This window comes from Sinocyclocheilus anshuiensis, unplaced genomic scaffold (genome assembly GCF_001515605.1).
Source record: "Sinocyclocheilus anshuiensis isolate Anshui unplaced genomic scaffold, SAMN03320099.WGS_v1.1 scaffold63, whole genome shotgun sequence".
NCBI classification, from domain to species: domain Eukaryota; kingdom Metazoa; phylum Chordata; class Actinopteri; order Cypriniformes; family Cyprinidae; genus Sinocyclocheilus; species Sinocyclocheilus anshuiensis.
The window spans coordinates 5,188,303-5,215,921 of NW_015552625.1; the positions used below are offsets into that span (position 1 = coordinate 5,188,303).

The 27,619-nt window shown below is 37.8% G+C and overlaps 2 protein-coding genes across 3 annotated transcripts in view; both read left to right on the top strand.

Moving 5' to 3' along the window:
* On the top strand, window positions 1-11,454 carry LOC107666454 (suppressor of fused homolog). 2 transcript variants are annotated; one of them, XM_016457775.1, is made up of 13 exons: window positions 1-394; window positions 649-783; window positions 995-1,131; window positions 1,924-2,066; window positions 2,326-2,411; window positions 3,317-3,389; window positions 4,928-5,081; window positions 5,212-5,314; window positions 8,408-8,446; window positions 8,859-8,993; window positions 9,850-9,988; window positions 10,137-10,205; window positions 10,301-11,454. In XM_016457775.1, the coding sequence occupies exons 1-13, from the start codon at window positions 243-245 to the stop codon at window positions 10,388-10,390; spliced, it is 1,455 nt and encodes a 484-aa protein (XP_016313261.1). In that variant the 5' UTR covers window positions 1-242; the 3' UTR covers window positions 10,391-11,454. The 2 variants fall into 2 exon arrangements, with proteins under 2 accessions (XP_016313261.1, XP_016313260.1); XM_016457774.1 differs by having other exon boundaries at window positions 3-394; window positions 4,925-5,081.
* A 170-nt stretch (window positions 11,455-11,624) lies between these two features.
* Window positions 11,625-27,619, top strand: part of LOC107666453 (probable E3 ubiquitin-protein ligase TRIM8) — a 20,245-nt gene continuing 4,250 nt past the window's right edge. The window contains exons 1-3 of the mRNA XM_016457773.1: window positions 11,625-14,085; window positions 24,155-24,250; window positions 27,175-27,408. Coding sequence (XP_016313259.1) covers window positions 13,492-14,085; window positions 24,155-24,250; window positions 27,175-27,408 — 924 coding nt within the window. The 5' untranslated portion in view covers window positions 11,625-13,491. The remainder of the gene's footprint in view (window positions 14,086-24,154; window positions 24,251-27,174; window positions 27,409-27,619) is intronic.

A 27,619-nucleotide genomic window follows, 5' to 3' on the forward strand; every position in this document is an offset into this window, starting at 1 on the left:
TGTCGTTTCTTTCTAACGCCTATTCTGATTGGGTGGATCAAGTGTCAATCAAAGCGTTAGCCACGTCCCCTTTCTGGACATCAAACCAACCACAGAGGAAAAACTGCAACTGGGGCTAAACATAGGGGGAAAGTGTTACAAATCGTTTTTACAATATCAGTGATTTAATCGCAAATTTTCAAGAATATCCTTTTTTCCTGCTTTTCGACAACTTTTTCCCTGTTTGGTGCGGCCGTGTGGGGATGGATGAGATGCGGCCTAGCAGCGGAGCAGCAGCGCACCTCGGCCTCGCCTCGATCTTTCCCCCGGGATTGCAGGCCATTTATGGGGAATGCAGGCGTCTGTATCCCGATCAGGCGAACCCGCTGCAAGTCACAGCCATTGTGAAGTATTGGTGAGACGTCTGAAACATCCTATTTTATGTTGTTGCTTGACATGCACACATAAAAACAAGTTCAGTAAAACGGGATTTTATTCAAAGAACTATTTCAGAACTAACATAGTTTGTACTATTAAAACACTGAGTGGTGATCAAAGATGAAAATCAAATTTCAGTCAGCAGAAGCATTATTAATTGGCAAATAACAAATTTTCAAGTGTACTTTTCCATCAGTGACTCACTTTTTACTCCCATAATCCTCTTTTCAGGTTAGGGGGTCCAGATCCTCTGGACTACATTAGTATGTACAGAAACTTGGGATGTCCTGGACAAGATGTGCCAGAACACTGGCACTATGTCAGCCTGGGTCTAAGTGACTTGTATGGGGACAACAGAGTTCATGAGTAAGAATGACAGATCACGAGATAAAAGTTTCATTACATGACAATGTTGTTACAGCAATACCCAGCTAGTTTAGTTCAACGTATATTCATATTTACATGATGTATTCAAGTTTCAGCAGTTGAATTAATTTTACGTTTAGTTTTATGTGAAGAGTTGTGTTGATGTATGTTGGCAGGGATTGAATTTCAGCTGTATTCTGCTTCTTTGTAGATTCACCGGTCAAGAGGGCCCAAGTGGTTTTGGTTTTGAGCTCACATTTCGCCTGAAGAGAGAAGCAGGAGAGACGGCACCCCCTACCTGGCCAGCTGAGCTCATGCAAGGCTTGGCTCGATACGTGTTTCAATCAGGTACTGTACCTGCCCCCACTCTTTAGTGGTAGGAGTTTTATAATTCCTGGAAGCATTCCTTCTGTGATGTCAAAACAATGTAGCAGCTGTTGTTTTCAGCTTTAACAGATTTAAAGTCATTTAATATATGGTGTAAATGGTAAAAATTTAGTTTTTCATGATCATTATTTCTCAGCCTGATAGTATGAACCATTTATGCTTTTAATCTACACTTTTACTGTCTTACCGTTGTAATAATCAAGCTTGAGTGGGACACGCAAATGTAAAATAAAGCCTTGAAATAAAGTTTGGCTTTGTATAACTGTAAAACTATAATATAATCAAGTTGAAAAGGATTTCTAAAGAAGTACAGTGGTATCTCAAGATAAAGAGAAACTGCAAAAAAGATCCTTTTTCCCCATATTTTTGCACTTCAGATCAAACCTAAAATCCAGATTTTGTTTTCGCCTGCCAGTTTAATATAATAAGACCTCTGCGAATCCAACTGAGTGATATAAGGTGCAGCATGTGGAATCACGCATCTAAATATGTGCAGACTGTATTTAGCAGAATATGGCGTTCTGCTTTATTTTAGTAGCTTTTTTATTTGAAGTACAAACAAACTTTTTTTAGTGTTTTAGTGTGAAAATTGCAGATTTGTCCCAGAGCAGGTATCTATGTATGTACTCTATTGCATGTACTGTGTGCAATATATTAGAGTTGTCAAAATTAAAATTATACTTAATTTCAATATTAAATATTACTCTCATGAAAGTATGCAACCTCTCAGACAAATCATTTGCTCTGCAACAGAAAACACATTCTGTAGCGGTGATCACATTTCGTGGCACAGTCCGTTGGACAACAGCGAGTCTAGAATCCAGCATATGCTACTCACAGAGGACCCTCAGATGCAGCCCATGCAGACCCCCTTTGGTCACATCAGCTTCCTTCAGGTCAGGCACAACAAGCCAGCAGTTTCAAAATAGTTGTTGACTGTAGGCTAATATAAAATCACATTTATTTCGTTTTCTTATTTGTTTCTTTACCCTTTGAGGTCGGTTTCAGACATGTTTATATAGCCATTTATGTTCAGCTGAGCCCCACTGTATATTTGAAATAACCTTAAAACATTACGTTTATTAACCTTGTCCTCATATGCATGTGTCTCCTTCTGATTGGTGTAAATTAAGTTTTTCCTTCTGTGCTCATCAGATTGTTGGTGTTTGCACAGAGGAGCTGCAGGCAGCGCAGCAGTGGAACGGTCAAGGCATTCTGGACCTGCTGAGAGGAGTGCACATGTGAGTAATCCCACAGCCAGCCATGAGACAGGCCAAGGACATGCTCGTGCTCAATTGGTGGGAAAACTACGTTAAAGAAACTGCAGGACTGATTTAACCAGCTGAGAAACTAAATTAATGCCCTTGATATATTACTTTGTCTCTGTGGCATTTATGGAGTAGTGAAGTTATAAGTTTGTGTTACTGTAAGCAAATGTAAGAATATGTGTGTAATGTTTCTAAATGATGTTTCTTTTCCACTAAGTGGGCCAGGAGCTTTCATTTGCTCGCATGCGATTAATCGTGCAGCCCTAATTTTAAATGATATTTCGGTCTGCTCCTCACACAAATGTAACTTTAGTATTTCGGTAAAATTATCATTATTGGTTGATATTATATATACGTCGGTCGATATTGAGTATTATGCTAGTATGAGGTTGGTAAAAATGTTATTGTTTTGGAAAGAAGTGTCATAAATACAGTAAAATAACAGTATATTTTACATGTAAACAGTATATTTTATTCCAAAGCAGAATTTTCAACATCATCTTTACTTCATCCTCAGTGTCACATGATCCTTCAGAAATAATTCTAATATGCTGATTTTGAGACAGGCCAAGGACATGCTCGTGCTCAATTGGTGGGAAAACTACGTTAAAGAAACTGCAGGACTGATTTAACCAGCTGAGAAACTAAATTAATGCCCTTGATATATTACTTTGTCTCTGTGGCATTTATGGAGTAGTGAAGTTATAAGTTTGTGTTACTGTAAGCAAATGTAAGAATATGTGTGTAATGTTTCTAAATGATGTTTCTTTTCCACTAAGTGGGCCAGGAGCTTTCATTTGCTCTGAGGTGCTTTGTGCTGTTTTTGTTTTTCATTAATTCTGAATTGGGTCATGTTTCGTCTGCTGTTTTGTTTGCAGTGCTGGGGGTCCATGGTTAATCACTGATATGAGAAGAGGGGAAACTATATTTGATATTGATCCACACTTGCAAGTAAGGCTTTCTGAAGTTTGCATGTTGTTGAAAGGAACAGATCATCCACATGAAAATGCTCGTATTATTTACCCTGATATTGTTGCTAAATGGCTTGATGTTTTTTTTATTGTGTGGAACACGAATTTTGAAAAATGTACATGTTCCTCTTTACCATATATGACAACTGTTCATGGTTATTTGCTCAAACTCTTCCTTTAAATATGATTTTAAATAGGGCTGCACGATTAATCGCATGCGATATTTAACGCGCATCTTATCAGTAAAGCCGGTTCTGTAATCAGCGGTAAATCTCCATCACCTGCGTGCTTTCACATTGGGCAGCATTAACTACACAGAGCCGTTGTTCACTGACGAGCTGCGCTAAACCACGTTCATATTCGCGCGATTTTTTGCGCAACTCATCAGTGAACAACGGCTCTGTGTGGTTAATGCTGCTCAATGTGAAAGCACGCAGGTGATGGAGATTTACCGCTGATTACAGAACCGGCTTTCTGACAAGATGCGCGTTAAATATCGCATGCGATTAATCGTGCAGCCCTAATTTTAAATGATATTTCGGTCTGCTCCTCACACAAATGTAACTTTAGTATTTCGGTAAAATTATCATTATTGGTTGATATTATATATACGTCGGTCGATATTGAGTATTATGCTAGTATGAGGTTGGTAAAAATGTTATTGTTTTGGAAAGAAGTGTCATAAATACAGTAAAATAACAGTATATTTTACATGTAAACAGTATATTTTATTCCAAAGCAGAATTTTCAACATCATCTTTACTTCATCCTCAGTGTCACATGATCCTTCAGAAATAATTCTAATATGCTGATTTGGTTCTCAGGAAACATTTTTATTGGATGTATTCTAATAAGTATCATTTTTTTTGCACAAACATTTTCGTCATCACTTAGTTATCTTTTGAAACACTAATTTTATAAATGTTAAATGTAATCTTTAGCAGATCTCAAAATGAATATCCATTATCGTACTGTACATGACATTGTGTAGTGATGCCTAAATCTGCTTTTTTGTGTGTTTTATTTATTTAGAGAAAATAGTTTGGAATTTTAATATCAGTCATTCATTGGTTATATAGGTTATTAACCATAACATAACAATAATTGTTTGCTTATCTGTATTAGCCAGAAATTTAATAGTGCAATTGCTAGTGAATTATTCCTTTAAATGTAGGTCCTTGTTAACTGTGTTAAGTTACTTTTGTGTATCCAAGCTAAACTTGTAATTTCCTGTGCATATTTATCCCCCACTCTATTTTTTTAAACACATTTTACCTCTCTCAAGTAATGAATGATAATCATTTCTGGAGATTAAGGTCATCTGTTATAGCACATACTGTGATGCTTCAGGAGTGATGGGAAAAGATGGAGTGTAATTAAGTCTGTGGCTGTTAAACTCAACACCTCCACCTGCTGTTAGTCCTCTGCCCCCTCGCTCTCTGCGCTGAGACGGACACATGTCCAGCCATGCTGATCTCCTGCTGATTAGTGCGTGTGTTGATTGCTCATCCCAAGCAGGAACGAGTGGATAAGGGCATAGAGACGGACGGCTCTAACCTGAGCGGGGTCAGTGCCAAGTGCGCCTGGGATGACTTGAGCCGACCTCCCGAGGATGAGGACGACAGCAGGAGCATTTGCATTGGGTCACAGCCACGCAGGCTGTCCGACAAAGGTGAGGGGTGCTAAGGACAAGTGCAGCCCGATTGAAAAAGCAAGACACCAAACTCTGTATGCTTCAGAGATTTTGTATTGGCTCAAATTACTGTCACATTGTCATGAGTATTTGTGTATTGTTCATACAGACACTGAACAGATTAGAGAAGCCCTGAGGAAAGGACTGGAGATTAACAGCAAGTCTGTCCTGCCTCCCATCAGCAGTCAGAAGCACAGTCACGACCGGCCACAGTAAGTCCTGCCCTTTCATGACAATCAAAGCTTCAGGACAGTGTGATTATACTGGTCAAGCGGAAGTATGGTTTACCCAGTGCTGTGACCTTAATTCTGGAAGTAGCAGGTTGAAAAGTTTGTTTCAGGACACCAAACTGCTTTGGTTTGCTGTGCCACCTGTTCAGGACAGGATGGCATCATTATGGTTTATGGCTAGGAGACAAAAGATGTTTGGTGCCAGGGCTGGGCACTATGACTGTATATACATAGTGTGAAAAGTGTGTCACCAGGTAGAGATTTTTCTATATTGTTTATAGCACACAGGGCTGCACAATTAATCACATAAGTGATTGAGATTATGATTATGGGTGCTGTGAATCATGAAAAGTGATGTAGGTCTACTGCCATTGCCATTTTTTGCAGTGGTTGAGCAGTGTAACGTCACAGACATTTCTGTTGTGCGCATGATTGCGTTGATGTGTAAGTTGGTAGGGCTGGATTAATAGTATTGATTTCTTCATTTTAAACCGATAGTGATATTTAAATTTCAAGATCGATCTGTCAGTCTGTGCTATTTTCAGTTGATGTTTGCACTAAACTGCACTAAACAATATACGTAATGTTCTTCTCCCATCCACTAAGCGATCATCTCTTCAGCTTTAGTAGTAGTTAGGCCTATATCACGGAATAAACATGAAATAATATCAGAAGGTATGTTGAAAGAAACATACTGAAATTTATCATGTTTCAGTTGCGGAAAGACGTCTATAAAATAGTTTGTAAACAATGTAATGTTACATTTACCTCAGGAAAGCCGTTTAATCACAGCTTGATCATTTAGCTAGAAAACTCAGTTAAAGGGGTCATATGATGTTGCTAAAAAGAACATAATTTTGTGTATTTGGTGTAATGAAATGTGTTTGTGGTTTAAGGTTCAAAAAACACATTATTTTCCACATACTGTACATTATTATTTCTCCTCTATGCCCCGCCTTTCTGAAACGCGTCAATTTTTACAAAGCTCATCGGTCTGAAAAGTGAGGTGTGCTGTGATTGGCCAGCAAAAATTGAAATCGCATCATATGACCCCTTTAAGTTTTGTTTACTTTATCTAAAAATAAATAGCAATTGAATTGAATGGTTTGGACTTTTCATTTTAACCTTTAATATTATGGCAATATACCAACTGACATAATTGTATAGTTTAGTTGAGAGAGTTTTTCCTTACAAAAACATCGATAAGTTCTGTACCTGATATACATCCATTCCAAACGAATCAATATCGAATTGAGATCAGAATCAAATCAGTTTGTGAAATCAGTGTCAGTATCCACCCCTATAAATTAGTCTATAAGCCTGTTAATATTATTATTGCTGAAAACTCATTAGGACTGCTTGTAATTATTAAACAAGTTTTCAGCATTCATCGATTTCACTTGGTGACACAAAAAAAATGAATACGTAGACATCCAATGTATACTGCACCCAAACACCCAATGCATACTGCAAGAAAGCAATGTGGCAAAACTCTGCAAAATTAACTGATCATGAATGATATATATGTGATGCAGTACTGTTATATAAGGTTTTAGTCATGTCGCCCACCCCTATTTGGTGCACAGTAAAAAAATGGCTTTTAAACAGTCCTGCAATTTTTAACAGAGTTAGGAATGAATTTAGTGAACTTTGGTTGGTTCAACTCAACCACTATATATCAAAATCACTATTGGTTTGACAGCGGCTCAGAAGCCTGTCCAATATGTGGATAATTACCTGCAGGTATTTTTCAGACACAGCCTGTCCCTTCAATCTTTGTCCTCATGAGTGCGGACTCTTGCCAGCTGGCCTGCTATTGTACAGCAGTGTTACTAGCTCATGAAATTAGCTTGCCAGTACAAATGTGCTTTTGAATTGGGTACTGTATTATGCTATACTGTCCTTAGACCCATGATTATTTGTGCTATTAGACATTGCCTGTAGTTTTTGTTATTAGGGCTGTGATGGTAGCAGTTAGCTGGGGTGACCGTTTTAAGCACTCCATCCTCATCTCATTAAACGCTGTGCAATCCAGATCATCTCAGTGCATGGTTTGTCTGGGTTAATCTCACTATCCTGTTGTCTGCACCCCCTTGTTTTGCTCACGGCCCACTGCTACTTGTAGCCCAGCCAGAGATTCAGACACACATCCTGGAGCTCAGCCTGACTGCCTGCTGAAATTGGTTGTGTTGCCTGTTCCAAATAATCATGATGAATGACAAACATAATGCTGAACTGAAGTGATGTACAATGACAGTTTTGTAATAAAGAACTTCACTTCTTTACATACTTTCTTTATGGAGAGGAAAAGGAGTTCAGGCTTCTGCACTGACTGAAAATCATAAAGAATTTAACAGTTCTGGTTCAGATTCCTTTTAACGATTCCAGTTTCATTAACGATTCCTTTAGTACTTGTGATCAAGTCGTTGTGTTGAATTTCAAGTTTGTCATGATGAAAGTAATGACTTGCAGTTTCATTAAGTAATTAATTTACTTACTTACCCCCTCCGATTGATTCAGACATATTTTGTTTTACTAAAAAGAACCAGCTCATAAGAATAATTAGTTGGGGAATTTGACTACTTTGGTCGGCAATGTATGTTTCGCACAATAGATTCAGCAGCCGTGCAAGTTAAAAACCATTAACAGAACCAGACATAATGAAAATGAGTTGAATCCTGTATGCAGTTTTATTTATTTACTTATTTGTTCCTGTTATTTAATAAAGCAGTCAAGTTATCATTATGCACACTTAACTGACAAACTTTCAAGACCGCTTAAGTGTGTCATGAATTTATTTGCAGTTGTTGATCAGTTGCTCGACCTGTGTTTGCCACACTTGCTCCACTGATGCATCTGTCCAACATTTTGTGCCTAAAAGGCCTTACAGTAGCAACTGAATTACAAATATGTAGATGCATTTAAAGGAGCTATTCCAATCTCTTAAAAGAGGGAAAGTTGACTTTTTTGTAAGTGGCTTTTGGAAAGAATAAAATTGATTTGCCGTTTGGCAGTAGTGGTAAATGCATTCATTCACTTCGCTGTGGTACAAATCTGCCCCTAATTTCTCCATAGACAATCAGTTGGACATTTCCAGACCCAGCAGATATCAAGGTAAGAGCCAACTACGAGTGAAACTGAAACTATTTCTCCAACAAATGGGCTATGGAGACTATTCTTCTTTATTCCACTTTGAAAATGGGTGTTCAGAACAGTGTCTGCAAGTTACTTTTTGTTACAACAAAATGGAAACAAAACTCTGCACTGCACTATTTCTTACTTAAAAAAAAATATTTAGGCACTTAAACTATAAATGTATGAATATCATTGCACATCATTATTTGGAACATTTCTGGTATTTCAACATTAGTGGATCAGGTTCATAGTTAATGTGATGAACACAGTTACAACGTGGTTATCTAATGCAATGACTTTTATATAGTTCAAATGTGGCACTTGGACACAAATTGGACACCCCCATTCTGTTTTTTCCTTATTTATCTTTTCCCCTCTTCTATTATCCCAGGAGCCGTAAGGACAGTCTCGAGAGCGAGAGTTCGGCTGCTATTGTCCCTCATGAGTTGGTGCGAACACGACAGCTGGAAAGCGTGCATCTGAAGTTCAACCAGGAGTCTGGGACTCTTCTCCCACTGTGCCTCAGGTAGGGCAAAACTCTGTTGGGAGTATGCTTGCGTACTTAAAGGTCGTTTGTCATACGTTTTCTTGAAATCCACCAGGGTCGGAAATAAACTTTTCTGTTCATTCAATTCAAATTCAGTTCCAGTTAATTTCCAGGGGCATTTTTGTGCCGTCTTTGTCAAATACTGCATAACAAACGTTTTTAGTGGTGACTAAACACCTCTGATTGTCCATTGCTATAAACTCAACAGAAACCTGTGATTGGTCATAATGCATAAAAATACATCATAACGTAAAAAGAAACCTGATGAAACATTAGCAGATCTAAGTGTAATAAAGCAATCAACGTTTTTTTTTTTTTCATTTTCTTATTTGACTTTAATCATGACAGTCTTAATAGATTGTTTAATTTTTGCCCCCTTATCTTGAATTTTGGTGGCATTTTTGCCCCAGGCCCCCCTTAATTTCCATGCCTGAAAACCACTTTGCAGAGGCATGAACTTTATGACTATGGCCAGGGATTGTGATTTCACTCAGAAGTGAGAAGTAAAAGTACACATTGTAGTAGTGTGCTGATTTGCACTATGTTCATATTACAATATATTACAGTTTACAAACAAATTGAGCTCACTGAAATGCTAACGTATCAGATATTGCTGGCACTGAAAGAGTGGGATATGAGTTTTATGTAATCTCCTTGTTTGGACAGAGACGAGGCTCACAGAGAAGCCTTTGTTTAAAGTCCAAGTGAGAGCAGGGAGAAAGTGAACATCAGGTTACTTATAGCTTTAGCCTTTGATATTTCCCGCTTAACAACACTTATCAATGTCTGTGTAAATGATTAATTCAGCTTTTTTCTTTTTAATCTTTTTTTGTAGAGGTCGTCTGCTTCATGGCCGTCATTTCACATATAAAAGCATTAATGGAGACACGGCAATCACCTTCGTATCCACTGGGGTAGAAGGGGCCTTTGCCACAGAAGAGCATCCGTATGCTGCTCATGGACCATGGTTACAGGTAATAGACATGCAGACACTATTACATCACAAAAAATGGCCTGGTGGTGAGTACATTTTCAGGAAATGTTTCATTTTTGGTTGAACGATTTCTTTAAAGTTCAGTGTCGTTCCATGTGTGTGACTTTGTTCTGATCCCCTCAATTTAGATACTACTTACTGAGGAGTTTGTAGAGCAGATGCTAGCTGACGTTCAGGATTTGAGCACCCGTGAAGTGGTAAGATTTTAGACCTCAAATTAAGATATTTCACAGGTTTTGTAAACTTCTCAATGTTTTTAACATGCTATGTATCTCTTTACCCTCTCACCCAGTCTAAGCTGCCGAAGGAGTACAGCTGGCCCGATAAGAAGATAAAGATCTCTGTCCTGCCAGACACAGTGTTTGACAGCCCACTGCAATAAGACTGGGAGCACACTGTCCCTGATTACAAACCCACATCTACAGAAAGGAGCTCAACTCTTTTGCCAGGCTCATGTGCCTACAGACGGCTGAAGGAAACAGACATTCAGACACTTCCCCTTTTCCCAGAGAGCATCGTAGATGATTGCACATGACACAGAACATTTTGTACATGTACAACATTTTGTATGGTCCGTTATACCACTTGTCTTTGCATTGGTTTACCTATTCACTCTTAAGGGAAAAATGGTGATTTTATGTTTTTTTAGTTTTTCTGGTCTCCGTTTTAAAAAAAACATATTTCTTGTTGAACGTTTAGCAGCACGAGACAATGTGCAAGCACCGGTGCCTTTATTCACCTTAGAATGGACTGAAGTTACATACAGAAAATTTGCTTTTCTAAATCCTGCTTGTAATGTGAAGGAAAGCATAGAAAGCATGCTTTTAAGTATGTTTATCAAAAACAAATCTGGTTTTACCTGTTTTTACTCATTTGCATATATAAAATACAGCTGTGCCTATTTAAGGTTGATATTTCATAAGGTCTTCATTTAGTTTAGTCAAACAATAGCTGGTTAGTCAGTTCACCTTCACAATACCAAAGCCTGTACAGAATGGGTGTTTTCTAAACCTCATGTCAAATGTAAAGTTGAGAAGCACGAAATAGTTCCCTGATCTTTCTTTTGATTATTTTTGTAAACTATTGAACTTGTATTGAACTTCACTTCATTTGACTTTATGATTGCATTCCAAGCCTCTTTATAGCGAAGCAAACTAACTGGTTCCTGGACAGCAATCTACTTTCTAGAATGTGCGTTTGTTATTTTTGGGATGTGTGCACAATAATATAGGTCAAAGTTTAAAAAAGAACCGCTATTAGTGCTTTTAAAAAGATGAATTTAATTAGTGTACTGGCTTTTTTTTATATATTCTGGAGAATCACTACACTGCCTGTGGTTTTGTTGCCCTTAAGTGCATTAAAGTTATTTACATAAATCAGGATGTTTGTGTTGATTTTGACGACACAACCTGAAAAAATGCCATGCTCCACTTTTGCAAATTAAATTATATAGTAAAATGGCTTATTTACTGGAGAGAAACTGAATTTAGACATTTGACAGCTCTCAAAACACTAGAGATGTGTCCCTTTAAATCAAACCCCGCCCCTGCTTAATAACCCCTCCCACTTTTATGTATCAAGTCCGCGCTGATCACGTGACCAGAGAAGGGGGAGTATGTGAACTGTATCCTGAGTTGCAGTCCTGTGCCTGCGTTCCTCTCATCTAGGATTAGCTTGAAAGGGGAAAAAAATCATAAATAATAACAGACGCAGATTGGAATACGGCGCTGAAGCATCTGTTTTCAATCAGGACTAACGTTTTAAAGGACGTGATATCCCTGGGTGACCGCAGAACTGGACCTGTTTGCTTTACGTGAGCCGTCTATATAAAGGGCATACAAATGAGAGGAAAAGTAAACGGATACGTCGTTTTTAATTCGCGTTAAACAGGAAAACAAGAGGGCTGATGAGCAATAACAAGGGCCAAACGATATCGTCTCCTTTAAGAGCAACAAAGGTATCTGGCTTTAATACATGAATATTTTAAGCGAGTTAGCGTCGTCAAAATAAAATACAAGTCATTAGGCTCTAAAAATGAACGCAGTCCGTCTCTGGTAAATGCGGCCAGGTAAACATCAGATGAAACATGGACATGGATCAGGTTGTGGATTATTCTATAATGTTTTACCAACACAGATAGCGAGAGAATAGCTCTGCTAATGATAAAATCGCAGCTCTTTGTGGTTTAATGCTTCGAGAGCATGTTGGCATGCATGTATACGCGTCAATTCAAAGTCGTGTCATTATAATAGATAAAACAGTCTTTCTAGCTTTACCGGCTGCCTCTCTTATAGTTGTAGGGGACAGAAATCTTATCGATATAGTGTTACACAAGCAGCACCGAGACTCAGGTCTACTTTATTATAATTCCAGCAGGGCAAATGTCATGTGCCCTGGGCACAAATCAAATGCGTGATCGACTTCTTCAGTAAATTACTGTAAGTTACAGCTGCTTACGAAAGGACGTTTTCAGCGCAACTTGTGGCGTCACCCTTTTCCTGTTTTAAACGACGATACGACATTTACATGTGGATTGAACTGATCTTATCTCGACTGGCACTGGATGTTAGACGAGGTCGTAGCCTTTAACTAGTAGTTCAAGTTATCTTTCAGCGGATAGTCAGGCATCCGTCACTGAGACATTTAACGCGTGCTCCGTCTGGCTCTGGGGTTTGATTTGGGTGCCGTAATTGGAAATAGACTGATAACTGGTTTGATCGATGCTTTTTAAACATATTCAAGCTTCTGCGCGTTTATCGATGCGTTTTGACCGATAAATGGCATCGTTTACGGGGTCTCTGAAGAATAGCGTAAAAAAGTAACAATTTGTAATATACTGTTTGGATATTTTTTAAATACTAGTCATTCATTCTGAAGGGAGTTAATGTTTAGCTTTACAATCAGAAAATAAATGTGCCACTATTTGGATCACAAGCTACTGTGCATAAATTAAATTACTATTATTACTGTTGTAATAAACAATTCATTACTGCGTATTATGCTTTTATTTAGTTGTCAGACTATCAAAAGCTATTAAAATCGGATGTAAAGTTCGTAAAACGAACACAATGGTTAAAAAGATTCTTCATAATAGCATTTTAAATTAGTCAAGTCATTTTCTGTCATGTTTCGCTCGCCCTAAAATATTACCATAATTAGTGTTCTTTTTTATGGTTATCATTTGTGGATAGATTGTCGAAGTTTCTCTCGTTAAAAAAGAAACCCTGGACGTCAGATTCCTTCTTTCACGCCCGACTGTGGTATTTGATTGCTGACTAACTTCGCCAGGAGCAGAAACGCTCCCTTGGCATGTTTGGGTCTGATCAGCAGCTGTTTCTCTGGGGCTTCTGTGCTCGTATGGTCTTCATCGACTGACCTAGCACCTGGATCTAAATGAAAGAGTCGTGAGAATGAGCGAAACCTTGTTGGGACGGTGCTAGAACTTGATGTTTGCCTTCCGCGAGCTGATCAACTCAAAACTGGATGTCTGATCAACTGGTTGAGATGGCTGAGAACTGGCGGAACTGCTTCGAGGAGGAACTAATTTGTCCCATTTGTTTGCATGTGTTCGTGGAGCCCGTGCAGCTGCCGTGCAAACACAACTTCTGCCGGGGCTGCATCAGCGAGGCCTGGGCTAAAGACACGGCCAACGTGCGCTGCCCTGAGTGCAACCACGCGTACAATCAGAAACCCAACCTGGAGAAAAATATCAAACTGACTAACATTGTAGAGAAGTTCAACGCGCTGAACGTCGAGAAAGCTCCGGCCGTGCTGCATTGCATTCTGTGTAGGCGAGGGCCTCCTCTGCAAGCGCAGAAAGTGTGTCTTCGTTGCAATGCACCGTGTTGCCAGTCTCACATCCAGACGCATCTCCAGCAGCCCTGTCCCGCTCCTGGACACCTCCTGGTGGGGGCTGAGGAGGTGCGGGCCTGGAGCTGCCTGCACCACGATGAGTACAGACTCTATCACTGCGATGCGGAACAGGTGGCGGTCTGCCAGTACTGCTTCTTCTCCAGATGTGCGCCCAACCACGGCCACGCGGTGTGCGACGTGGAAGTGCGACGCATTGACATCAGGGTGAGTGCTTGACCTTCTCTGTAGGGGTGTAAGGAGACTCCTCCTGCATCAGGGACTGAGCACACATACTGTGGATTAATTTAACCTGGTTAACTCGTGTCAGGGGTTACAGCCCTGTTAAATGCGTGACCCCCTATCTATGGAAGTGGTGTATTACCATAATAAACTTTGCTAACATAGAAAAATTAATTCAAATACACGGTTCTCTAAATTTCTTTTGAGGGAGATAAGATATTCAGTGTGAAAGTGCATTAACTGTGCATATTAAAGTCTCGATGAAACAGAAGTAGCAGCAGATTTTTTTCTTTAGTATTTTGGAGTAAATTTGAGTGAAACGGATAAGGAAAAAAAATGAGGGCGGGGTTTAATAATTTGTGGTTGGATAGAGGCAGATGGATGATTGGAGAGATCCTGCATACGTCATCAAAGTGAATTCTTTTGTTTCATCGGAAGAAGGAGTTATGACGTTTTTGATTGAAAATTACAAGGATTCTAAATTTGATTCAAAACTAAACAAATGTATTGTATGCCTAAATTAATTATTAACACAAAATCATAAAGTGTTTATAGTTTCAATGAACATTTCACTTAAAACTGAAACCGAGATTAAAGTTTTCATATAGCAAACCCCGAAAATGAAAATTCAGTCGTGTTTTCAGTCATTGTTAAGATCTTTGGCAACAAACTGCCTTTCTGTAGTTCAGTCAAACAAATTTTACATATTGCTACTCTAGCGTAATTTTTGGTTAGAAGTGCATCAACACTGCTGACAGATTTACCTGTTGTAGATCATCCATGTTATGTGCATGAAATTGACACTGCCATTGTCAAAATGCTTAATCAGAGAAGTACTAAATAAATGTCACTGTTTGGGCCAATGGTTTCAGCCCTCCAAAACTATTTTGGCCAAAACCATAAATTCATTTTTTGGTGTTTCAGCCAAATATTTTTGGTTGACGAAATTGCATTACTTATTTAAACAAAATGTCTGAAAGACTATTCTTATTCTGGTTTGAAAGACTATTCTTTTAATATAATTATCCTGTAGGAAATTTGTATTTATTTAGTAACGTTTCATTGTCCATATTTATTATTAATTTATTCTGTAGCAATAAATATAGTAGTAAGAGAAAGTACTTTTCTTTAGTAGAAACTAATATATTTACACTGTAACACTGTGAAAAATGTTGGCTTAATGAGGAGCAAAATTTAGCCTAATTATAGCAAAAACCTTAATTAGACAATCAAAGTACTGAGGACTTGAAAGGATTGAACTTTGTCTCCCTAATCAGTTTCATGATTTTTTCATCATGAGCGCACTTATTGGATATGGATGGGGTGAGAAGTGAATTCCCTTTCAAAGGCTGAAGCAATCACTTCCTCTTGAAACATTAGTTGTGCTGGAACATGAGTTTTGTGCTACCATTCCTGGTTACTTCTGTCATATCCTGAGTCTCTCTGCCCTGTCAGCCGAATGTTAACGCCGGTATAATAAGACTGTCAACACTTCTCAGAGCGAGAAATATCGGGACTTCTGCTTTATTAAGTTGACTAATAGCCTCAAAGTGAGTTAGAACAAGTGTAAAAATACTAGCATAGTAAATTTATGCTAAGAATTTTTTTTATTATTCTCATTCTTCTTGATTTGAAATGTTCACTGCAAATGCCACCTACACATCTTTTCTTCTTTCCTGTGAGACTGATTGCCAAATAGCAGAAAGAAATAATGAGCTTGTCCATAAAACAGGCTTTACAGAGTAGAACTTCACAGAGGAATACTTATCTTGTTTGCTTTATAGATGAGACTATTTACATACACTTATGTTAAAAATGTTTTATATCTCAACATCAAGCTCTTCAATACTGGAAAATTGAATGTCTGATAATCATATACTATCAAATACATACAGTGGGGTCCAAAAGTCCACTTAAATTGATGTAAATAGAGAAATGTTTCAGATTTCTAGGTAGGTAAATGTGTGACATTGATCATGTGACTCTTTGTCCAAATAGTCAGATGTTCTTCTTTCATTGAAGCTCTTTGAATCATCTTAAATCATGCTGGACAACATGATCATCAGGTTTTACGAAAACTTAATGCAGCTCGAGTGTGGCTGCCATTTAGGCAAAAAGACGATTAGAAATTCATGTTCACTTTTCAGTTAAATCTTTACTCAAATTGTCATGCTGATAACATCATTTGTAAAGGGAAAGAATTTTGTACTTTGTAAAGACATCTTTCTATTTTTATTTCCTGCATTTATTTGTCTTGATCCCCAAAGCTACTTATTAAAGCTCGTTTTACCTATCAATTAAACTGTGATGGATATGCTAATGAGAAAATTAGCTGGGACATTCTGCAGTGTAGGAGTGTAAAAAACACGCTGTTCCTTCAGCTGCCTCCCAGAATAATGAACTGTTGTGAGGTGAGCTGCTGCTGGACTTGGCAGGGACGACTTCTGGATGCGTGGAGGAATGCTTTTTAGATGGCCAATGTGTCATGGCTCCTAAAGCAGCCAAGTGTCTGTAAAAGGAGGGGGAAAGAGAGGGAGGAAATGGACACAAGGCTTGCTCTACCCACAGCTGCTGTTGAAAGACACACACATCCCTCTGTTCTTTCTTTCGCAAGTGCATAAATTTAGAGAGTGTGACTCAAGTGGTCCCACAGTAAAACTGCCTGGCCTTCTTTGCTCCCTCGCCTCTTGTTCAGGAATAGGACGTGGGTTCCAGGCAGACACAGGAAGGGAGTGACCTCAGTTCCCTCTCTGCTCCGTTCCCAATTATCTGCCTCCTGTTCACAGGATGACATCATGGGAGATCCGATGGAGGATCACCCCGCTATCTCTTTCCCCCCCTTTTTATGACAGGAGTCTGCTTGAAACCCGTTTACTCTTTTGGACGGTCCAATGACATTCACGCTCCATAATATAACCCCTGTGTTTTAAATATAGGACACAAGCAGTGAGGAATTATGCGTGGATGCCTGGCTTAGCCCACATTTGACCATTTTCTGCAAATTAGTCATGCTTTCAGTTGGACCGGATCATTCGGAATGTAATTGTCCTCCAGATTTTGCTCTAGAAAGACTTGAAAATTGATTGTGGTGTCACTGAATAATTTGAGAGGCCATTCTTATCACACCGCTGCACGCAGGCAAGCCCGGACAGCGTTATTTGACTCTCGCAGTCGGCCTTGAGAAACGTTCAGTACAGTTGGATGACTTCAGATGTTTGGAATCACAGTCATATTATTGTGAAAGTGGTGAATACCATTCACTCTTTGCACCTGTGACATGTAAGTTCTGCATAGGATCACATAAACACGTAATCATTTGGAGAAAAGTGTTCTGGAATGAACTGCAAAAGCAAACCTTGAGTGAAACGAGTCTAGTAGGAAAATAAAGAGGATGTGGAGTAGAAAGCAAGCTTGCCTTATCAGCTAGACATGTTGCCGGCAATGTCTTTTGTGATGGCGATTCATCTGGACAAAGCTGCTTCTGCTGCAGATGAATGTACGATGTGATTATGTGGAAGCAGTTTGTACTGTAATATGGTGCTTTGCTTCATCATGCTGGGTGCCATGCCATTTCCCATTGTCATCATGCCTCTGCCAAGATAAACAGACCTCTTTAGTGTTTTCCACGATATTAGATAAACTGCCCAGATTTAACCAACAGGTTGAAACAGATGTCTGTTTTTGCAGCAAGGTAACTTCTATCCACCTTTCATGTTTTATTTCATACTATTGAAATATAATTTATTACAAAAGTAAGCTCAGTGGTCGCCAATCCATCGATCGCGATCGACCGGTAGATCTTTATCACTGTCTCAGTAACGTTAGCTCCCAAAAATAACAGAAAAATAAATACAAAAATACATTACATTGCGAGCTACTGGAGCAGTGATAAAGAAAAATACCGTACATCATGACTGAGTCTGTTAAACAGGACGTTAACTGAGGCCAGAGATGCTGATGTACTGTAGCAGGCAGAGCAAGCCCACTGTTCACTATGAGCAAAATATAGGAAGAAATATATAAATGTATTACTAAAGGAACCTGACTGTCTTCAGAAAAGTTTTGATGACAATTGCATTTTCTCCTCCTCTTACCTTCATATAAAATAGTATTTATAAGCGCAGCGCTGCTTTGTTTACAGCAGTAAACCTAGTAAACGCTTTATCGCTGCTGCTCCATAAGCGCCACCTGCTGTCAGAGAGTGAATTTGAGTCTCATTCAGCCTGTCTGCTGTTTTTGTTCATGCAGATATGTTTTATGTAGCATAATTTCACAAAGCTAAAGTCAGGCTTTTCTGTTTTTGCTTTAAATCTTGAAATTATACAATCTAATTAAAAAACAACTGCTCATGCAACATGCGTGTAGCGTTTTTGTTTGGATCGTGATTAATATGTCCCTAATTTCAAATGGCTACAGATAGTTATAAGGCCAGTTTGCATGCTATAGAGCAAATACACGGTAAATACATTTGCTTAAAAAGAGTGGCAACCAGTATCGAAATCAGTCAATTTGCTTGTTAAAAAAAAAGGAATCTGAATGACCATGACCATGAACTGAAAGGCCTCAAATTGGAAGTACAATCTTAACTGTCTTTTTCTATCAGTACTTCAATAGGTAGATTTTGTCTTTCATAAAGGCCAAGGTCAGGGATCTTGGGCTTAAAAAGGTTGGTGACCACTGAACTACATGTTGTTGTATTTTGATACCAACTAGCTGGATAGTAAAAATGTGCAGTTCAGTAAGCAAATCAGATGTTGATTCAGTAACCACTCTTTCTAATTAAGTGATTTCTTTCAGTGAAGGATTTGTCTAACTATTGTTAAACTGCTAGCTTGTGATTGTGTGATTCTTTTAAAATTATTAATTCAAATGAATTACAATTTATTTTGTGGTAGTGGTGGTTAAACGGAGTACAGAAAATGCTTGTGTAAGCTTATAGAGCACATCTAAAAGTTAGGTTGTTGAATATATAGAGATGTTTTATACATACAATAATCAATTTCAGGATGAATGATCAGGTGGAAGATACAGTTCTGTCAGCAATTCCAAATAAGCTTTTACATAGATTCAGTTATATTTAGTATGAATCTGTCCTTAGTTACAATAGCATCTCCACTGAGGTCATTTAGGCTTTATACATTAAAGCCCCATTATTGAACATTATTGAACTACACAACAATAGTTATATTTCACTTTTAGGAGATCAATCTAAATGTGATATCAGGTGTTTTAGTTTCTATTAATTAATTATTTCTATTATTAGCAACCTAGTTCTATTTTAGTTTTTGCAACTTTTTAATGGAACATTTTTAAAAATTTAAATAAATTTATAAATAAATATTTTAATAAATAATTCGGAGTATGTTTTGAGTTGTTGTACGATTTTGTGTTGGATACAGTCAATGAGATCAAGACATTTAAAGTAGGACAGGCCATAATCACCAATTAAGTGGGGATGTAAATATTAAATGTGCTCATTATATAGGTACTTTTCATGATAGGTTAGTTTTATGTTAGATAATGGTTTATGAAACATCTAATAGCTCTTACTGCAAATACTCTTTCTAATAGCACAGAAAGGTCACTGTATTCATGGAAAGTGTCAGTCTGTATGTAGGATGTGTCTATACTGACCTTTCTTTGAATGAATCTGTACTCTCATCTGTTTTATGAAATCATGCACCATTCATTTGAAAATCTTTTTATCCGTGATTATGAATGAATACTGCGAAGCACACATGAGGTTTTGTCCATTTATAAGTGAATTGTAAGTTATCACTATGCATTCAGAGCACTGTGCCGTTTGCACATTTCACATATAGCTGCCAGGATGCTTGACCTTTTGTCTTTGCTGTGAATGTACGTAGGTTGTTTTGAGTCATTTACAAACTGCAGAAATAAATCAACTCAATCCAGCATTTAGCTGTGAAATTCACACACGCCCCTCACACTACCCCACAAAACCAGATAATTCTGGTCTCAGTCTGAGCTCCGATCTTCTTCTCCTTAAAAACTTAAAAAAGCCATCAACAAGCCTATCATTAAGCATCGCATCGCCGCAATTAAATGGCTTACATTTATCACAGAAACAGTTCATTGTCTGTAGATTCTTTAGATGCTACCTTCCATGCTCCCAATCAAAAGAGATTGACAGATTGTATCTGCACATCTGCGTGTTTTGAAACGAGAAGCGCTTGCACAGATGTATAGTACACGGATACATTCATCTGTACACCAACAATTGTAACAAATTAAAAACCTTAAATAAAAGGTCCTCTTTTGATTGCTGTTAAGCTAAATGGCACCAGGAGAGCAGTAATTTTCTGTAACTTCCTGCTGGTATATTGCGTGAAGCTTTGGCCATTGTCGAGCTGAAGATGTACAGTTTCCTGTACTCCTAACTGTGTGTAATCAGTGACTCAGTCTGATACCACTGTTGACACGGTGCTCGAAATGCCAGTATGTAAGACCAAAGCAATGGTACACTCATCTGTTAAAAACTATTGATTGTTCCATACCATAGTGAGCTGTTCTGCTGTCTGCTGCCTACATAGACAGCTGCCTTTAATGACAACACGCTAACTGAAATGGAATGCTCTACATTGACAGCAGCTTTGCTCACCACACAAACAGATCTCCTCACGCAAAGCTCAGGAGAGATCAAATTACAATTGTCTTTGAATTTGGTATTAACATGCTGCTAAGTGAATGTACATAACATTTTTATCAGTACTTTTTGGTAATTAATAAATGAAGTAGATTTATAATCAACGTTTCATCTCGGATTTGTTCAGTGAGTGCAGTGCATTGAGGTTTTTGTCAGTAAAACTCAAAATATTTGTATTTTATTGGTATTTCACAAATAATGAATAAATATAAATAGTTAACATAATTTGATTTTAAAAAATCACATAATTTTTAAATAAAATAAAAACCAGCTTTAACGAGCTCCCAGATCAGGCATTCACAAAATTTTTTGTTAGCTGAAAATAGTTTTTTGAAGTACCCCTTGAGGTTTTAAAGGGGTCATATGATGAGATTTAAATTTTTCCTTTCTCTATGGAGTGTTACAAGCTCGTGGTGAATAAAGAAGATCTGTAAAGTTGCAAAGACTAAAGTCTCAAATCCAAAGAGATATTCTTTATAAAAGTTAAGAGTCAGCCACACCTACCTAAAACGGCTCGTTTAAACACGCCCCCACATGTCTACGTCACGATGTGGGAAGATTTGCATAATGCTGCCCAAATGTTAACGCAAAGAAAGAAGGCGTAACTTTATTGTTGCTGCCACCACCGCCACCATGTTGTGAAGACGCTGCGTGTTTCATTGCGAAAGCGAAACTACTTTGTTTGGCCTTCCAAAAGAGGACGATATCCGCTTTGTCATGCCTAGAGGTGATCCGTGCTGGTCGCTGAGGAAATACATCAACTTCGCGCTGTGGATCGCTGGATCGGCTTTCACCGTGGATGAAACGGAGTCCAGCCCGGGGTCGTCACATGTGGTTGCCGCAAGCCTCTGCTCACTCTAGCCCGCTGTGTGTGATGCTGTGTTTCGTTGTGAAAGCGAAACTACTTTGTTTGGCCTTCCAAAAGAGGACATGACTAGAAATCAGTGGTTAAGTTGTATTTACAACACCGTTCCAGAACAGTTCAACCCAAATATTCCGATGTGTGCAGCGCATTTTATGGAGGACTGTTTCCTGATCCTGGTAGAGTAGACTACACTGCCGGCTGTTCTGATTCACAGACTGCAAGTAAGTTTTTTTTATATTTAAAGAATTTGCCACTGACGATTCAAATGCGAGTTTTGAGCAGTGTAGAGTAGCCGGGGCATAGAGGAGAAACAATGTACAGTATATGGAAAAGAATGTGTTTTTTGAACCTTAAACCGCATAAACACATTTCATTACACCAAATACACCAAATAATGTTTTTTTTTAGCAACATCATATGACCCCTTTAATTTAATATTTTTAATAATTCAACAACACATTCACATGTTCTAAGTTCTCTGATGTTGACTAATGGTCATGACATGCAGGTAAATAAAATATTTAATCTTGTTTAGTGTTTTGATTGTTATTTAAAATGATGTATTTACAGTATAGGGCTGCACAATTTGGACACAAAAATAATGTTGTAATTATTTAGTATGATATTGTGATTTGAACTGCCATAGATAAACATTTAATCTTATAAGAAAGCATCTTGTTGCTGCTGCTGAAACGTGCAGGTGAAAATAATGTTTTAATATCAACATTCATTATTGTTTTTAAATTATTATTTTGAACTCTAATTATAAAACAATTAGCATAATAGAAATATGCTGTAAAATGAAAATGAATACTTGATCATTTTAATATCACTGTTTCGTTATTGCTTTTATTAGTTGTTAGCTCTTCGTTATAAAAAATGCACAAAAAAAAATTAACAATGCAATTGATAATTATAACACTTTATTTTACTACAAGTTACAATACTAATATCTCTTAAATTCTTCAATTAATTATGCAAATGTGGAAATAAATGTGTGATCCTGGCACACATTGCATTACAAGCAGCATGCAGTTTGTGTAAAGCAGCATTTATTGTAAACCAAGTTGCTCTGAGACACTGAAAGCAGATCATTAGCTGTAAATTAATACAGCGCATCACTTTCAAACACACTAAATTGCAGTCTAACCTATATTGCAATGTTTATTTTATTTTAATTAATAGTGCAGCCCTATTTATTTATTTTTAATTTGTTGTGATTTAATTCATTATTAGCTTTTCATTAGCTGGGTTTCCATCCAAATATGAAGCAAATCTTTTTAAAATTAGCAAGGAAAAAAAAGAAAGAATGCGAATTATGTGCATTTTCATCAGTTATATCAGCAGATAACGGTGGTATTGGTAACCATATGATATGACCATATAACCATATGATTGATGAATCCTGCTTCATAATAGTGGATAATGTAATATTTGATTGTTAATTTGCCATTTTAACAGATTTAAAAAGAAAAAAAGTTGAAATGATGCTGACTTGTGAGCTCGGAGCTCATGTCTGTTTCTCTATGGAGAAAATGAATGTGATTTTTACTTCCGCACCGTTGCGCTTTATCAGTGTCCATGGTGACCAGTGACCGCTGTTAACAGTTGACTGTAGAGATACTGTTTGTTTGCCTGGCACCCATGCAGGGGTTTGCAGGAGCCCGGGTTGCTGTAGGCCTCAAGAATGTGTCTCCTCTCATGTGACCTATAGATCTTGCAGTGGTCCCGCGCACATCTCACTATACTGGGATAACATGACAATCTGTCACTGACACTGAAAGAAGCCCGTGCAAACAAAGGGAGAGATAGCGAGCAAAATGAGAGGCCGAGGCGGCCTTGCCCCCTCACGCGCTGCTTCAAATTTCCACACTTATTAATGCGCACACTCGTGCATGCACAATGTGCGTTATTGTTGTCATGACAGCTGCATTCTCCCTTTGCAGTCGGCCTATTGCATGTTGCATGGACGTTTATGTGATTAAACGACTAAATTGGCTTGTTATTCAGCATCATGTGGACTTTGGTGTGGTGAGGTGCAGTGTTGTTCTTGTGGGCATGTGAGACCGAGTATAAAGGGGATTATAAAAGCTTCAGCACACTGGCAGGCTTAGATTTTGCTGGGGGATGGGGGAGCTTTGGGGTTAGTGGCTTCCTCTGAATCCAATTTAAAACCTGTCCAGACACCTAATAGCAGGCAGAATCACAAAGCAAACGTGCGTGTGTGATTCTGACGAATTAGTCTCATTGCAGACATGTTTTGTTTTCCTCATTTGCTTTAATACGATTTTTTTTGGATGTCATAAAGAGGGTCTGCGGGATGTTTGGGGTCGTATTTTGGAGTAGATGGTGAATGCATTGCTTTTGTTAGCTTGGGTTTGACTTTACAATGGAAAACATTTCTAAAAATAGTTCATAGTTCAGGTGATCCTTGATCCTGGAGTCATTCTGTTTTGTTGAGCTTGACAGATCATGAATCTGGGGAAAAAGGTTTGATTTGTGTCGCTTTTCTCTCCCTTCAGCATATGTTAATGAAGCAGCAGGATCGCATTGACGATCGAGTGAAAGACATCGAGGAGCAGCTGTATAAGTTGGAGTCTGACAAACTACTGGTGGAGGTAAGGAGATGTTGATGGGAGCATGCACACACACGCTTCTGTCTTCCTCTGTCTATCTGTCTGCATGTCTCTGCCCTCACCCTCTACTGCAGCTAATGAATATGTAAGAGGCTGTTTTTGGTATGACATTGGCAGCGTCTGTGCTTAAGCCTTGTGTAGACCTTTTCTCCTTGTCTGCAGTTTTATTTTTGTTGTTTAAAGGTCCCCTGAAATGCTTAGAAACATGCAGCGTTACTCTGTGTTGACGTCATTTTAACTGAAACAGGAAGACAGGGCGGGACATATCAAGCAGCCCCGCCCCTTTTTAAAATAGCCAAAGGCGCTCGTTTATATCACAGCTTGGGCTAGAGCCGTTGAGCTCCGTAAAGCCACATTTGACAGGGTATGCCAGACACAATCTCATCCATATTGCTATAAAATATAGCCTTCTGTGTAGAATTCAAATAGCTCCGATACATTTTGTGGTCGTTGAGCTGTTTTGGCGGAAGTGACGAACTGCAAGCTTTGAATGCTTATATCTTCTAAATGCGAATTTTGTCACTGTTTTGGAGCACACTGCCTTATAGATAACCTTAAGACTAACATATTGATACTAACACCCAAAAAACGTTAATTTTGATTTCATGGGGACTTTAAAGAAAATGAATTAGATAAGTATGTTGCAGTACAAAACTGGTCTAAGTCTCCATGTTTCGGATTTGAATCTCTATTAGCTTTTACAGCAGCTGCTGGTTTTCCTGAGATCCACATTAAAAAAGTATGAAAATAACAATTAATATTAAAGAGAATAAAAAACAAAAAACAGGAATAACTGTTACATTTTTTATAATAAAATCTAAGGAATCTAATGTAGGAAGCAATCAAATCATAAAGCCGTTTCATTCAACCTGTATACATGAAAAGCAAAACAACAGAAGTGCAAGATCACATAACAGAGCTAAGCTGTGCTGACACATGTGGAATGTTCTCATATTAAGCTACGAAAACAAAATTATCAGAAACCAAATCTGAACGTTTTATGACTGACTCATCTCGACTGACATAATGGCCTGCATGTTTTGACATAAATATGAAAGTGTTGTTAATATGAACTAAAACGAAAACTTTTAAAAATACAATATAAATACTACATTAAATACCTGAACTTGAAAAACTAGACCAATATCTAAGTAAAATGCAGTTTAATGATCAGTAAGGTTAAAAGTTTACCTTTATACGAGCTTTTCTAAAATAAAAAGGTGGTGTGTGGTTCCAGATGATCTTGTGAAAGTATATTAAGATTCTAAAATATAATTTAGTGCAGATACCACAGCTTTTGTGCATCTCACAGACTGTTAAACCTTCAAAGCTGTCTTCAGTGAACTGCACTACAAACACCATCAAATGTACTGTACATTGTTGTTTTCCACCTTTTTTATTTATTCAGAGGATATAAAATAGTTTAGTTTAAAGTAAGATTTAGCTTATTTTTGCTCTGTGGTTGCTCTTTTAAAGCTTTAGATACGTATTTAGGAAATCACTTTGGATTATTAATCTCTTTATTAATCTTTGTCGCTGATGTGATCATAAAAACGTTAATTTTGATTTCATGGGGACTTTAAAGAAAATGAATTAGATAAGTATGTTGCAGTACAAAACTGGTCTAAGTCTCCATGTTTCGGATTTGAATCTCTATTAGCTTTTACAGCAGCTGCTGGTTTTCCTGAGATCCACATTAAAAAAGTATGAAAATAACAATTAATATTAAAGAGAATAAAAAACAAAAAACAGGAATAACTGTTACATTTTTTATAATAAAATCTAAGGAATCTAATGTAGGAAGCAATCAAATCATAAAGCCGTTTCATTCAACCTGTATACATGAAAAGCAAAACAACAGAAGTGCAAGATCACATAACAGAGCTAAGCTGTGCTGACACATGTGGAATGTTCTCATATTAAGCTACGAAAACAAAATTATCAGAAACCAAATCTGAACGTTTTATGACTGACTCATCTCGACTGACATAATGGCCTGCATGTTTTGACATAAATATGAAAGTGTTGTTAATATGAACTAAAACGAAAACTTTTAAAAATACAATATAAATACTACATTAAATACCTGAACTTGAAAAACTAGACCAATATCTAAGTAAAATGCAGTTTAATGATCAGTAAGGTTAAAAGTTTACCTTTATACGAGCTTTTCTAAAATAAAAAGGTGGTGTGTGGTTCCAGATGATCTTGTGAAAGTATATTAAGATTCTAAAATATAATTTAGTGCAGATACCACAGCTTTTGTGCATCTCACAGACTGTTAAACCTTCAAAGCTGTCTTCAGTGAACTGCACTACAAACACCATCAAATGTACTGTACATTGTTGTTTTCCACCTTTTTTATTTATTCAGAGGATATAAAATAGTTTAGTTTAAAGTAAGATTTAGCTTATTTTTGCTCTGTGGTTGCTCTTTTAAAGCTTTAGATACGTATTTAGGAAATCACTTTGGATTATTAATCTCTTTATTAATCTTTGTCGCTGATGTGATCATTTTTCAATACAGTAGGATTATAGATCTATTAAATAAATGTGGATAGCATAGCTCCTTTTTAAATCTCAGTCTTTTGATTGCATACTTTGGTAAAGTTTGAGACATTGTTGTAATCTTTTCTGAAACTAGAAACCAAAACTAGAATACTGCTGGGGATTTTTCTCAGAGTAAACATCTGAGAAGCAGAAAAATTAAACAGATTTAACAAAATTAAACAAAACTCTTCATTTACTTTCCATTTAAAATGACAGAAACGTCAAAAATGTATCTTTAGTGTTGTATTCAGTTTCCTTTCCTACAGAGAGCTATTTCTTTAAGTGTTCACAATGAGGGAGACTATAGAAATTCAGTATGTACTCTTGTGTGTGTGTGTGTGTGTGTGTGTTGTGCAGGATAAGGTACAGCAGCTGAAGGAGGAGGTGCGTGTGCAGTATCACAAAATGCACCAGCTCTTAGAAGATGACCTGGGGAGAACTCTAGAGGTGCTGGATAAAGCACACTCCAAATACTGCCAGGAGAACTCGACCCAAACCCTCCAGCTCAATGAACGCCGTCAGGAGGCCAAGAAACTGCTCAGCTCTGTCCAAGTTGTGTTTGACAAGGCAGAGGATATTAACTTTATGAAGGTGAGGTCGATTCTTACATTCACCCTTCACAGATGCCTTCATCTGCTCGTCCTTCACTGTCTGTGATATCCCACAATCCTGTGTGTGCAGTTTGGAAGCTGCTGGGAAAAAATGCTGTCTGATTGAAAGAAGTAAATGAATTCATAAATGTGACCCTGGAGCACAAAACCAGTCTTAAGTCGCTGGGGTATATTTGTAGCAATAGCCAAAA